This window comes from Pagrus pagrus (genome assembly GCF_965226575.1).
Source record: "Pagrus pagrus genome assembly, chromosome: 18".
Taxonomy (NCBI): Eukaryota; Metazoa; Chordata; class Actinopteri; order Spariformes; family Sparidae; genus Pagrus; species Pagrus pagrus.
This window is the reverse complement of record NC_140202.1, coordinates 28,758,503-28,770,625: the sequence shown is the minus strand read 5'-3', so window position 1 is coordinate 28,770,625 and position 12,123 is coordinate 28,758,503. Positions and strand designations below refer to the sequence as shown.

The following is a 12,123-nucleotide window of genomic DNA, read 5'->3' as shown; positions in this document are numbered from 1 at the left end:
TAAAGACTGGAAGCAGATGGAAACAGCTAGCCTGGCTCGCTGATCGACACATTGTATCTGGTGTGTAATCTCAGAGCGCTCGTTAGTGAAGAGTAAGAAACCTTCGGGCAGCCTCGACGACCTCATCGACTTCTTCAGGTAATTAATCAGCTGGTTGGAGATAAACAGGCTTCTTCCACCGTCGTCAATGACGTTACATTAGCATTTTAACTAGCATTAGCTAAAAGTCAGCTACAGGCTGTGTCTGAAATACTGCTTAAACATCATGTGACATTATTACTGCATGAAACAGAGCAGGTGAACTGACACCATGTCAATCTGAGTTCTGCTTTAAAGGGATTAGTCTGTGCTGTCCGACCCGTGGGTTTGATGCTGTCGCCTCTGCTGGAGACAGCTTCCCTCTCACACACACACACGCACACACACACACAACTCATATTGTCTTAATTGAACCTCCTGATTGGCTTCATCAGATCTCATGTCAAAGACCTGTCCATCCAGTGCATGCTGGGAAAGTGTCCAGACCCTCAGGGAACACAGTGAAGTAATAACTGTTTTAAAATGTCCTCGAGTGTCTCGCAGCGTCAGACACCTTCAGACAGACTGATATTTTAACATTTTTCATCTTTATCTGCAGAGAAGCAGCCTGACCAACGGTCCGTCTCGTCTTCCTGTCCTCTCGTGTGGTTTCTGGATTTAGAAACGAACCAGAACAAAGAGAAGTGAAACCAAACTGCTGACTGTCTTCTCATCCTCTCAGACTCAGATGTGTCATCAGACGTTGACAAAGTGCTGATGATGTTCATCACGACGCTGCAGGAAGCGACGACGTGCAGCAGAGAGGACGAGGATTTGATTTATAAAGACTGAAATAATCTGTGAGCTTAACGCCGCTGCACAGACGCTGATAAACGCTTGGTTTGTTGTGGATGTGTCGGAGCTGCTCCGGTCTATTCTGCTGCAGCTTGTACATTCAAAACAACAAGAAAAGATGTGACTGTGCCTTTGTACCTGCAGCGACTACAGCAGAGGACTCACCTGAGCACTGAACGAGTCTACAGACAGACAGAGAGAAGCTTTCAACAGGTAGACGAACAAATCCCAGAGGAGCCCGATCCTCGTGTGACTGAACACAAAATAAAGAGCAACATGCATCTGTTGCTGCGCTCACATCATCTGAGCATCAAGGCGGCTTTGTGGCTGACTGAGCACATTGAATCAGCGGCGGAGAGAAATCCCTCTGATTGGCTGTTCAGCTCAGAGTCAGTGTCTTTATTAGAGAGCGCTGTGAAAAAACACGGCTTCATCAGTTTGTATACCTGAAAGTCTTCTGGTTTCTCTTTTTGAACGATGAATACAGACCACCGCCACCTGCTGGTGTGGAGAGTTATTTCCTCTCTCACAGGTGCAGAACTAAGAGCTGGTTGGCCGTTGCTGTCGTCTTTGTGGTGCGTTCAAGTGCTGCACAGTGAGACACGGGAGACGAGACGTGAGGCAGTCGACGTTCATTGCTGCTTGTTCTTTTGGATGAAAACCAGCGCTGTGAAACATCGTGCCTACAGCTGTGTGTTGCATTTTGCACATCAAGCGATAAAAAACACCAGTTTAAGATTTTCTTTACATCTAGGACAGTAAATGTCATCACAGGTGAGTTAATGATGTCACTGAGTGAATGACAGGTGAGCCGATTGTGTCTGTAGATGGAAGAGAATCTAAAAAGAGTCTTTTTAAGTTGTAACGACAGTTTTTACTGTGAACAAATAAGGCCAACCTTAAAACAGCTGCTTTTAGAATGGAGTTTGGTTGAGCAGTGTGTCAGTGGACAGAGGCTGTTTTAATGTTAATAACACAGAAACTGAGCTGAGCTGCTTCTGATGATGAAGTTTAAACAGCATGAAGTCACGCTGGACGTTCTATGAGCTGACCGGAGGGAGAGGTCGAGACACAAGCAGAGACACAGCAGAGACACAGCAGAGACACAGCAGAGACACGGCAGAGACACAGCAGGCAGAGACACAGCAGAGACCAGAGGTCCCACAAGGTTAAAGCTGAAGTTCAGTGTCGTACCTCTGACCAGGATGGTGGTGGTCTTCTTGGCGGGATTGCCCACGTTGTTGGACGCCATGCAGCTGTAGGCGCCGCCGTCTTCCACGGTGACGGTGGGGACGGTCAGCGTGCCGCCGTTGAAGACGCTCCTCCTCGGGAGCTCCTCCCCTCCCGGCCTCGTCCACGTGAGGGTGGGAGGAGGGTCTCCGCCTGACGCCACGCAGGCCAGAGTGATCGCCTCCCCCGGGTTCACCACCAGGGGGTCGTCCAGGAGGAGCTTAATGGAGGGCGGAGCTGGAGGGAAGGAAGACGGGAGAAGACTTGTTGTTATTGAGCCGTCACTTTGATTCTGCTCTGCTTTTTACTCAGTTTTACATTTTTATGTTTTTATCAAAGCTCGCACATGTTTCAAAAAGTCTTTTTATTGTCATTCGGTCGCCCACCACGAGTCCGGTTCTGCTCCAGGTTTCTGCTGTTAAAGGCAGTTGTTTAATTATTTATTCTTGTTAATATGAATGATGTGACTTCAGGATAAAAAGAAAAGAATATGACGAGTTATAAAAAAGAAAAGCAACAAACTGAATGAAAGAGCAAATTATTGCTGATGTAAGAATAAACTTACGTCTAAATGAAGTCACTGATTTGTGACTGAAAAATTTATTATATTTTTTGTCTCTTCTTAAATTTCATCAAATTGGAAAACTACCCATCATTAAAATACAGGAAAGAAAAACAGGCACGAGGCTGAAACAAAGGACCAGTATAGGCGACTTCTTTGTCCCCAGACTCCCTTAACAAATGTGTCAGTTTAGTGAGTTGTTGAGTTGGAGACACTTTATAAACTGTGTGAAACTCTGTCTCTGACTGATTCTGACTTATTTGTTCCTTCTTGTAAATTCAGCAAATGTTCTCCATGAACTTCTTTGTGTCTTTGAGTAGAAACATGGAGTCTGTTTGATCAAACATCAAAATTGTTGCTGGTTGTTTGATTGATGAAGTCATTCCAAAGGGATTATCTACTGTCTCTCTAATCCTCTTTACATTTAATGCTCTGGAATATTTACATTAAATTATGACTGATTCATTATCTTATGATTCTATCGTAAAAATCTAAGTTTAGTTTTTCTATGATTCTTATTATTTTTATTGGAGTTTTCTGTGGGACAGATAAAAACTTTAGTGTCTGGAAGTCTCTCAGTCTCATGTTCAGGAGGATCGTGGGCTCATCTATACATTTTTTACATTTTAAAAGGTTTTAAAATACCTCGTCATGTGTGAATAATCCATAGTGCTGCAGTATAAAAGCTTCCTGTCCTCAGATTCACATCAGAGGGAAATAAAAGCTGCAGCGCGACTCGCTGCCTCCACCAGCTGCAGAAAAGCAGCTAAATGCAGAAATAATAATGAGGGGGATAAAAATAGCTGAGTCGACCTCTGTTAAGCTGACATCATGTAAATCCCATCAGCCCCTGGGGCGGAGCGGCAGGATCTACTGTACAGGTCAGAGAGCTGCGGTCTGAGCTCGGAGAGGAAAATGATTTATTTATGATTTACATTCATCCAACTGTACACGCACAGGTACAGACAGGACTCAATACAACACAGAGGGAGGAAATGTTTCATACTGAGCTCTTTATTCAAGAATAACTGCCAGGAGGAGAAAACGCTGATGGAGACGATACAATCAAACTGACACCTCTCAATTAACACTGCCAGCTCATAGGGGGCAGCATATCACTGGGATAACTGCTAACTGCTGCTGACTGTAGCTGCCTTTAGCTAGTAAGCTCCGTTAGCCATGCAGCTAGTGGTCGTATTAGTGGACTCTAGTTAGCAGACTTGGAGCTTGTAGCACCGGGGAGTGTTGGAGTTGTTTTCATCGGACTATCACTTATTAAAGGTACAAAGTGGTAGGAGGCTAGCTGGTTAGCATGCTAACTTCATTAGATATCTCTGCTGTTGTTTTTTCACATTCTCTTGATAATTTTAGGTTTTGAATGTTTTAAATAGAAAATATTGGATATTGCACCTTTAAGTGTCCACGAAGCGTTTATTTCTTAGCGCCAGCATCTTTTTTAAAATTGTTCCCAACGAGGAGCGAGTGTCTGCAGCAGCAGGTGGCGCCCACAGAGAAGCTGCAGCGCTCAGCAACGTTTATCCAAACGCTTCGAGTTGAAAAGCTCTTAACTTCTAAGAAAGACGCTCTTTCTCTTTCTCTTTCTCTTCTCTGGCCTCAGTGATAATATTCACTGTACCTTTGTCTCGTATAGATCAGGTCATCACCCACATCCTCCTCGCTCTGATGTCCCGATGTCAAATAAAACACAGACAGTGAACCTGACGGGCTTTTCTGCTAAATAAAACAAACCTATGTTGAAACGGGCTTAAAGTGATTGAAGTTCAAAATGGTGCAAGAAGAAACGAAAACGGTTGATGATAAAATGAATCACAAACTGAGATATAAATAATGACAGAAACAAAAGTGATGTTGCAGCAAACAGAGCCAGCAGGAGATGTAGTCAGTTACTGTCCATCACCGGCCTCAGCAGCCAATCGGATCACAGCAGCAGAACGAGGCCTAAATAAACTTAAACACTGAAGTGACGTTGTTAAGACTCACCCCCTTCTGGGGACAAACCCTAAATGTCAGAGTTCAGACTCAGTGTTAAGGTTGAAGTTAGACTGTGTGAGTCTGTGTGTTACCTGTCCCGTGTGCTACCTGTCCTGTGTGCTACCTGTCCTGTGTGTTACCTGTCCTGTGTGCTACCTGTCCCGTGTGCTACCTGTCCTGTGTGCTACCTGTCCTGTGTGTTACCTGTCCCGTGTGCTACCTGTCCTGTGTGCTACCTGTCCTGTGTGTTACCTGTCCCGTGTGCTACCTGTCCCGTGTGCTACCTGTCCTGTGTGCTACCTGTCCTGTGTGTTACCTGTCCTGTGTGTTACCTGTCCCGTGTGCTACCTGTCCCGTGTGTTACCTGTCCTGTGTGTTACCTGTCCTGTGTGTTACCTGTCCTGTGTGCTACCTGTCCCGTGTGCTACCTGTCCTGTGTGCTACCTGTCCTGTGTGTTACCTGTCCTGTGTGTTACCTGTCCTGTGTGTTACCTGTCCCGTGTGCTACCTGTCCCGTGTGCTACCTGTCCTGTGTGCTACCTGTCCTGTGTGCTACCTGTCCTGTGTGTTACCTGTCCCGTGTGCTACCTGTCCTGTGTGCTACCTGTCCTGTGTGCTACCTGTCCTGTGTGTTACCTGTCCTGTGTGTTACCTGTCCTGTGTGCTACCTGTCCCGTGTGCTACCTGTCCCGTGTGCTACCTGTCCCGTGTGTTACCTGTCCTGTGTGTTACCTGTCCTGTGTGCTACCTGTCCCGTGTGCTACCTGTCCCGTGTGCTACCTGTCCTGTGTGTTACCTGTCCCGTGTGCTACCTGTCCCGTGTGCTACCTGTCCCGTGTGTTACCTGTCCCGTGTGCTACCTGTCCCGTGTGCTACCTGTCCCGTGTGCTACCTGTCCCGTGTGTTACCTGTCCCGTGTGCTACCTGTCCTGTGTGTTACCTGTCCCGTGTGCTACCTGTCCCGTGTGCTACCTGTCCCGTGTGTTACCTGTCCCGTGTGTTACCTGTCCTGTGTGTTACCTGTCCCGTGTGCTACCTGTCCCGTGTGCTACCTGTCCTGTGTGCTACCTGTCCCGTGTGTTACCTGTCCCGTGTGCTACCTGTCCCGTGTGTTACCTGTCCTGTGTGTTACCTGTCCTGTGTGTTACCTGTCCTGTGTGCTACCTGTCCTGTGTGTTACCTGTCCTGTGTGTTACCTGTCCTGTGTGCTACCTGTCCTGTGTGCTACCTGTCCTGTGTGTTACCTGTCCTGTTGTTCAGATGGAAGTGGGCGCTCTTGTCTCCGATGCCGCAGACGTTCCTGACGGAGGCGATGCAGGTATATTCGGCGTAATCCTGAGGACGAAGATTCTTCAGCTTCAAGATCTTCGTCTCACCCTGAAACACACACACACACACACACACACACACACACACACACACACACACTGTGAGTAGCCTCTAGCCGTCACATCGATGGTTTAAATCTGAGACTCGGCCTCTTTGAGGCTGTATCTCTGTCACAGATGGACAGAATGTGTTGAAGATTAAAAATAAAAATCTTTCCTCTGTTTAAAGTTTGTGAGGAGATTTCTTCCCCTTCGCCTCGGGCTCAGATTATCATCAGTCTAACTGGGACACAAACAACATCGACTCTCCAAACTAACAACTCTCAGCAGCGTGTCGATGCCATCAGCTGATGTTGTCTCATCACCAACAGATCGTATCTGTCAATGTGTTGGCAAACTGCAATACATACATGTTTTACAAAGTAATGTATTCATCATTACACAACAACGACACATAACGAAATGAAGGTTCATGTTTCTTCATGATACACAAATTACAGGACATACACAGCATATATACAAATATACATAAACATCCTTTGAATCTGCGTCAGAGGGAATGTAAACAGCAGCAACAACATGGTGACGATACTGTGGTCGACATCTTCATATGAGTGTGAGCACCAAGCATCGATGTTATAAACACAGAATCCAGCTCTCCTCATCCTGAAGTCCTGCGATGTCAGCTCAGAACATGGTCCACCTGTCGAGTGCAACGACAGGTCTCTCTAAAGACGTGGTGGAGACGGGTCTGTGTGAAGACGTGGTGGAGACGGGTCTCTCTAAAGACGTGGTGGAGACGGGTCTGTGTGAAGACGTGGTGGAGACGGGTCTCTCTAAAGACGTGGTGGAGATGGGTCTCTCTAAAGACGTGGCGGAGACGGGTCTGTGTGAAGACGTGGTGGAGACGGGTCTGTGTAAAGACCTGGCGGAGACGGGTCTGTGTAAAGACGTGGCGGAGACGGGTCTGTGTAAAGACGTGGCGGAGACGGGTCTGTGTAAAGACGTGGCGGAGACGGGTCTGTGTGAAGACGTGGCGGAGACGGGTCTGTGTGAAGACGTGGCGGAGACGGGTCTGTGTGAAGACGTGGCAGAGACAGGTCTGTGTGAAGACGTGGTGGAGACGGGTCTCTCTAAAGACGTGGTGGAGACGGGTCTCTCTAAAGACGTGGTGGAGACGGGTCTGTGTGAAGACGTGGTGGAGACGGGTCTGTGTGAAGACGTGGCGGAGACGGGTCTGTGTGAAGACGTGGCGGAGACGGGTGGAATAAAATTAGATGTAATTATAAAACTATTGGAGAGTAAATACAAAATTGTACCATGAATTAAAGTCTTTTCCTTAAATGATTCTGTCTCAATTAGCTCCTCCTCTCATCCTCTCCTCCTCTTCCTCCTCGTCTCCTCCCTCCTCCTCCTCTCGTCATCTCCTCCTCTCGTCCTCTCCTCCTCTCATCCTCTCCTCCTCTTCCTCCTCCTCTCCTCCCTCCTCCTCCTCTCGTCCTCTCCTCCTCTCGTCCTCTCCTCCTCTCATCCTCTCCTCCTCTTCCTCCTCCTCTCCTCCCTCCTCCTCCTCTCGTCCTCTCCTCCTCTTCCTCCTCCTCTCCCTCTTCCTCCTCCTCTCTTCCTTCTCCTCTCCTCCCTCCTCCTCTCCCTCTTCCTCCTCCTCTCTTCCTCCTCCTCTCCTCCCTCCTCCTCTCCCTCTTCCTCCTCCTCTCTTCCTCCTCCTCTCCTCCCTCCTCCTCCTCTCCCTCTTCCTCCTCCTCTCCTCCTCTTCCTCCTCCTCTCCCTCCTCCTCTTCCTCCTCCTCTCCTCCTCCTCCTCTTCCTCCTCTTCCTCCTCCTCTCCTCCTCCTCTCCTCTTCCTCCTCTTCCTCCTCCTCTCCTCCTCCTCTCCTCCTCCTCCTCTTCCTCCTCCTCTCCTCCTCCTCCTCTTCCTCCTCCTCTCCTCCTCCTCCTCTCCTTCTCTTCCTCCTCCTCCTCTCCTCCTCCTCTCCTCCTCTCCTCCTCCTCCTCTTCCTCCTCCTCTCCTCCTCCTCCCCTTCTCTCCCTCCTCCTCCTCCTCCTGCTCGTCCTCCTCCTCATGTCTCCACCTCGTTGCCAAATCTCTCTGATCTCCTCTGGCAGCCTCGCCGCTGCCTTCCGCCTCACGGACAGATGAGATGAGATTAGATGACATTTAAATGGGATGTTTGTGCAAAGATGGCGGCCAATTTTTTGGCTGATGAGGAGGAGGAGGAGGAGATAAGTTCCTCATTAGAGCCTACGAGGAGCGAGGGGGGAGGGGTTAACGAGTTCTCCAGCTCGGCGCTGAAGGCATTACAGTCGACAGCGTTCAAATCTGCCGTGAATGTTATCTCTGCCGCGGTATTACACGGCCTGCTAACTGGCCGCCTGATTGGCCGGCTTCCCTCTGCTCCCAAATTAAATCTAAACCTCGGCCAAAATCTGGAATCTCCATCTGCAGAGATTTTTAATCCACGGGAGGAGCACGGCTTAAATGATTTCAAACTGTTGAACTCGGTGACGGAGGATCGACGATGAAGATTAAAATTTACAGAAGAGCAACAGAGAGAGGAGGCAGGAGGACGTTGCAACTTTCATTCCTGAACTCCAGTTTCTCCAGAAGTCACAACTCTACTTATATCTCTACTTAAGAACAGCATTCAAGTAAATGTACTTAGTTACATTTCACCACTGCAGGAAGGAAAATATAAACGACCAGCGTCAAACGAGGACGTTGTCTTATCTGGATAAGATCAAATCTTTTAGTTTTTTCCTTTTGGTTTGTAGAAAATGTTTAAATGTGACAGAAAAGTAAAACTATAATCTTCTCACTGATCCTCTTCTGTCTCACCTGGTTCATGAAACTTTAAATGTCACTAAAAGATGTGGATTTATTTCAAATAATTAAAAGATTATATGATTGATGAAATGTATTAAACAAATAAAAACAGAAAATAGAATTAAATCTGTCGAGGTTTGGATGAAAAACCATGTCCATGCAAAAGTTGGACAGAAATCAAACTTTTAAGTATTTTTGGCGACAGCTGACGGACCACCTCCTGTAAATCAACCCCTCCAGCTCCCAGAGGACTCACACTGAGAGACAAACTGAGACTAAAAAGACTGATGGACCGTCAACACTTCAGCAGGAGGACGACGACTCCTGGGAGAGACGTCACTGTTTGTCTCAGACACAAAGAACAAGAGTTTCTGTCTTCCTGACAGTCGGATTATTTTAGAGTTAAAAAGCTTCACATTGTGTTTCGGCTTTATGAGCAAGTATAAAAACAACAAAGTAACTCGAGTTAGATGTGAAAAAATATGAAGCCAAAATGTAAAAACAGCTCAAATCTCATGAGCGATGAGATGACAGGTGAAAAAATGACTTTGAAAAACAAACTGGAGAGAAGAAATGTCTTCTGATTACACAACACAACCTCCTGTCTCCTCAGTTATGTTTATATACGGATAATCATCCATCCATCATCCATCATCCATCATCCATCCATCATCATCCATCCATCATCCATCAATCATCATCCATCATCATCCATCATCCATCCATCCATCATCCATCAATCATCATCCATCATCATCCATCCATCATCCATCCATCATCCATCAATCATCATCCATCCATCATCCATCAATCATCATCCATCAATCATCATCCATCCATCATCCATCCATCAATCATCATCCATCATCCATCATCCATCAATCATCCATCATCATCCATCAATCATCATCCATCCATCATCCATCCATCAATCATCATCCATCATCCATCCATCATCCATCATCCATCCATCATCCATCATCCATCATCCATCAATCATCATCCATCCATCATCCATCCATCAATCATCATCCATCATCCATCATCCATCAATCATCATCCATCCATCATCCATCCATCAATCATCATCCATCATCCATCATCCATCCATCATCCTGATGCTGATAAATAATTAAACTAATAAAGCCAGAAGGTGTGTTTGTTCACCTGTGTGAAAAACGGCTCGTAGATCTCCACCCCGGAGTCGGAGCCTTGTGACAGCGCCTCCCGGCCTCTCCTCCAGATGTAGTGAACAGGTGGGTTGGAGTTGGCGACGCAGCGAAGAAACACCGTCCTCTCAAAGTAGAACTGCTCCTTCGCCTCGCCAACACTCTGATGCACCGTTATCACCGGGTCGTCCAGGTCTGAGGAGGTGGAGGAAAAAGAAAGAAAGATAAGTTTGTCATTTCCTGCCTCCTGAGCCACAGATATAAACAGCTCTTTACTTCCTGTCTGAGCTCTGGGAAACAACGACAACAGCTGAAGTTTGTTTCCTCCTGCAGCGTCTGAATTTATCGATTTTCGTATTTCGCAAACAGTGGGGTCAGTTTCCTGTGGCGGGGGTAATTACTGCGGGGCCAGAGGCTTTTTAATTGGCTGGAAACACAGTGAGCTCCCCGATCAGCTGACAGCAGCCGACCAATCAGGCCCTGCCGTGTTAATGAGTCCAGTTATGGAGCAGCCACCAGCGGAGATGCTAATGGCTAATTCATTTCACACAGTGATGACAAACTATCAGGGCCTAAAAACAGGCGCTACACGTAAACACAGGCCAAAACAATCTGCTCCCACCTGCTGGGGACTCCCATCATGCACTGCGAGCCCTGCTGTACGGGCTGCAGGTCAGGTTAATGATTTATCCTCTTTCCTCCTGCAGTTTGTGTAAAAGCCTGCGTGCCCTGAAGGAAGCACTCAGCCGTGGTGCGTTCAGGTACCACTTAATTCCCTGTAATCCCAGTCAGAAGCATCCTGCAGGATATTCTGGCTGTTACACAACAACGCTCACAGCTGGTACACACTGTTTCTCCTGTTTTTTTGTCAGTTTGGAGAAAACTTTTCAGGTGACTGTCGCACATGAGGGACGGAGCTGTTTCAAAACCTCCCGAAGACGTTTCTTTACTGGGATAACTGGGATTTTGTTCATCCCAGTCGCATCAATAAACATGAAGGTGAGCAGACGCAGACAGAAACAAACGGCCTCGTGTTTTTCTTCAGCAGCCTGCAGAGCTCACTGCTGCAATCATCTCCACACATGTAGGTCAACAACAATCAGTCACGCACACAACAACACAACATGTTTGTCACATGTGCTGAGGAGACATGTAGGTCACCATCAGCTGGAGCAGCAGGACGTGACTGACTGCTCTGTAATCCACACAGGTCCTGGAGCTTCACTTTCTCCAAGAAACTAAAACACGCTCCCGTTTACAGTGGTTATGCTAAGCTAAGCTAACCAGTTGCTGCCTGTAGCTGTGTGTGTGTGTGTGTGTGTGTGTGTGTGTGTGTGTGTGTTCTTACAGTAGACGTCGACTCGTATGGAGCGGATGGCGGGGGATCCCAGTCCGTTCTCAGCCTTGCAGTAGTAGCGCCCCCCCTGGTGACGGTTGATGTTTTCGATCTTCAGAGTTTCGTTGAGCAGAGTCGAGTCGCCCTGACGGTCCGAGGCGCCGCCCGCCGTCTTAGTCCACCGGACCTGCACAGAGGAGGCGGGACAGGCTGTTCAGATCAATTTGGACCGATCAGTTTAGACTGGAGAGATCAGAGGAGATGAGTGTGTAGGAGTGTGTGTGTGTGTGTGTGTGTGTGTGTGTGTAGGAGTGGGTGTGTGTGTGTGTGTGTGTGTAGGAGTGTGTGTGTGTGTGTGTAGGAGTGTGTGTCGCTAACGAGTCTTTAGTTTAGATGGAACTGAATCGATGCCAGACTGTATCAGCCTGCTGCAGATTAACTCCTCTGTGTGTGTGTGTGTGTGTGTGTGTGTCCAGATTTGTCCTCCATCAGCATCTGTTGGTCAGTTTTCCACCTGCTCCGTCCCTTCCTCTCCTCCATCATCATCATCATCATCATCATCATCATCATCATCATCCTGTCTTCTCTCCATCTGTCTCTCCTCTCTTCTCTTTGTCCTCGTGTAGAAAATTAACAAGGATTTCTTTTACTTTTGTTTTTTTTGTTTGCTGATTAATTATTAAAATAAATAGAAGCAGAGGGAACAAATTAAAACACTATCAACAACTCAGACAGAAGATTAGAGCAAACAAGTCACATTCACACAAACATTAAAGGAACACCTAGAAAGAC

General features: G+C 47.3%; 1 protein-coding gene across 1 annotated transcript in view; it reads right to left on the bottom strand.

The window, feature by feature from the left end:
* mdga2a (MAM domain containing glycosylphosphatidylinositol anchor 2a) overlaps positions 1 to 12,123 on the bottom strand; it is a 79,510-nt gene that overhangs the window by 33,943 nt on the left and 33,444 nt on the right. The window contains exons 3-6 of the mRNA XM_084381361.1: positions 11,344 to 11,518; positions 9,994 to 10,190; positions 5,902 to 6,034; positions 2,068 to 2,340 (exon numbers count right to left, since the gene is read on the bottom strand). Of these exons, the coding sequence (XP_084237487.1) occupies positions 2,068 to 2,340; positions 5,902 to 6,034; positions 9,994 to 10,190; positions 11,344 to 11,518 (778 nt within the window). The remainder of the gene's footprint in view (positions 1 to 2,067; positions 2,341 to 5,901; positions 6,035 to 9,993; positions 10,191 to 11,343; positions 11,519 to 12,123) is intronic.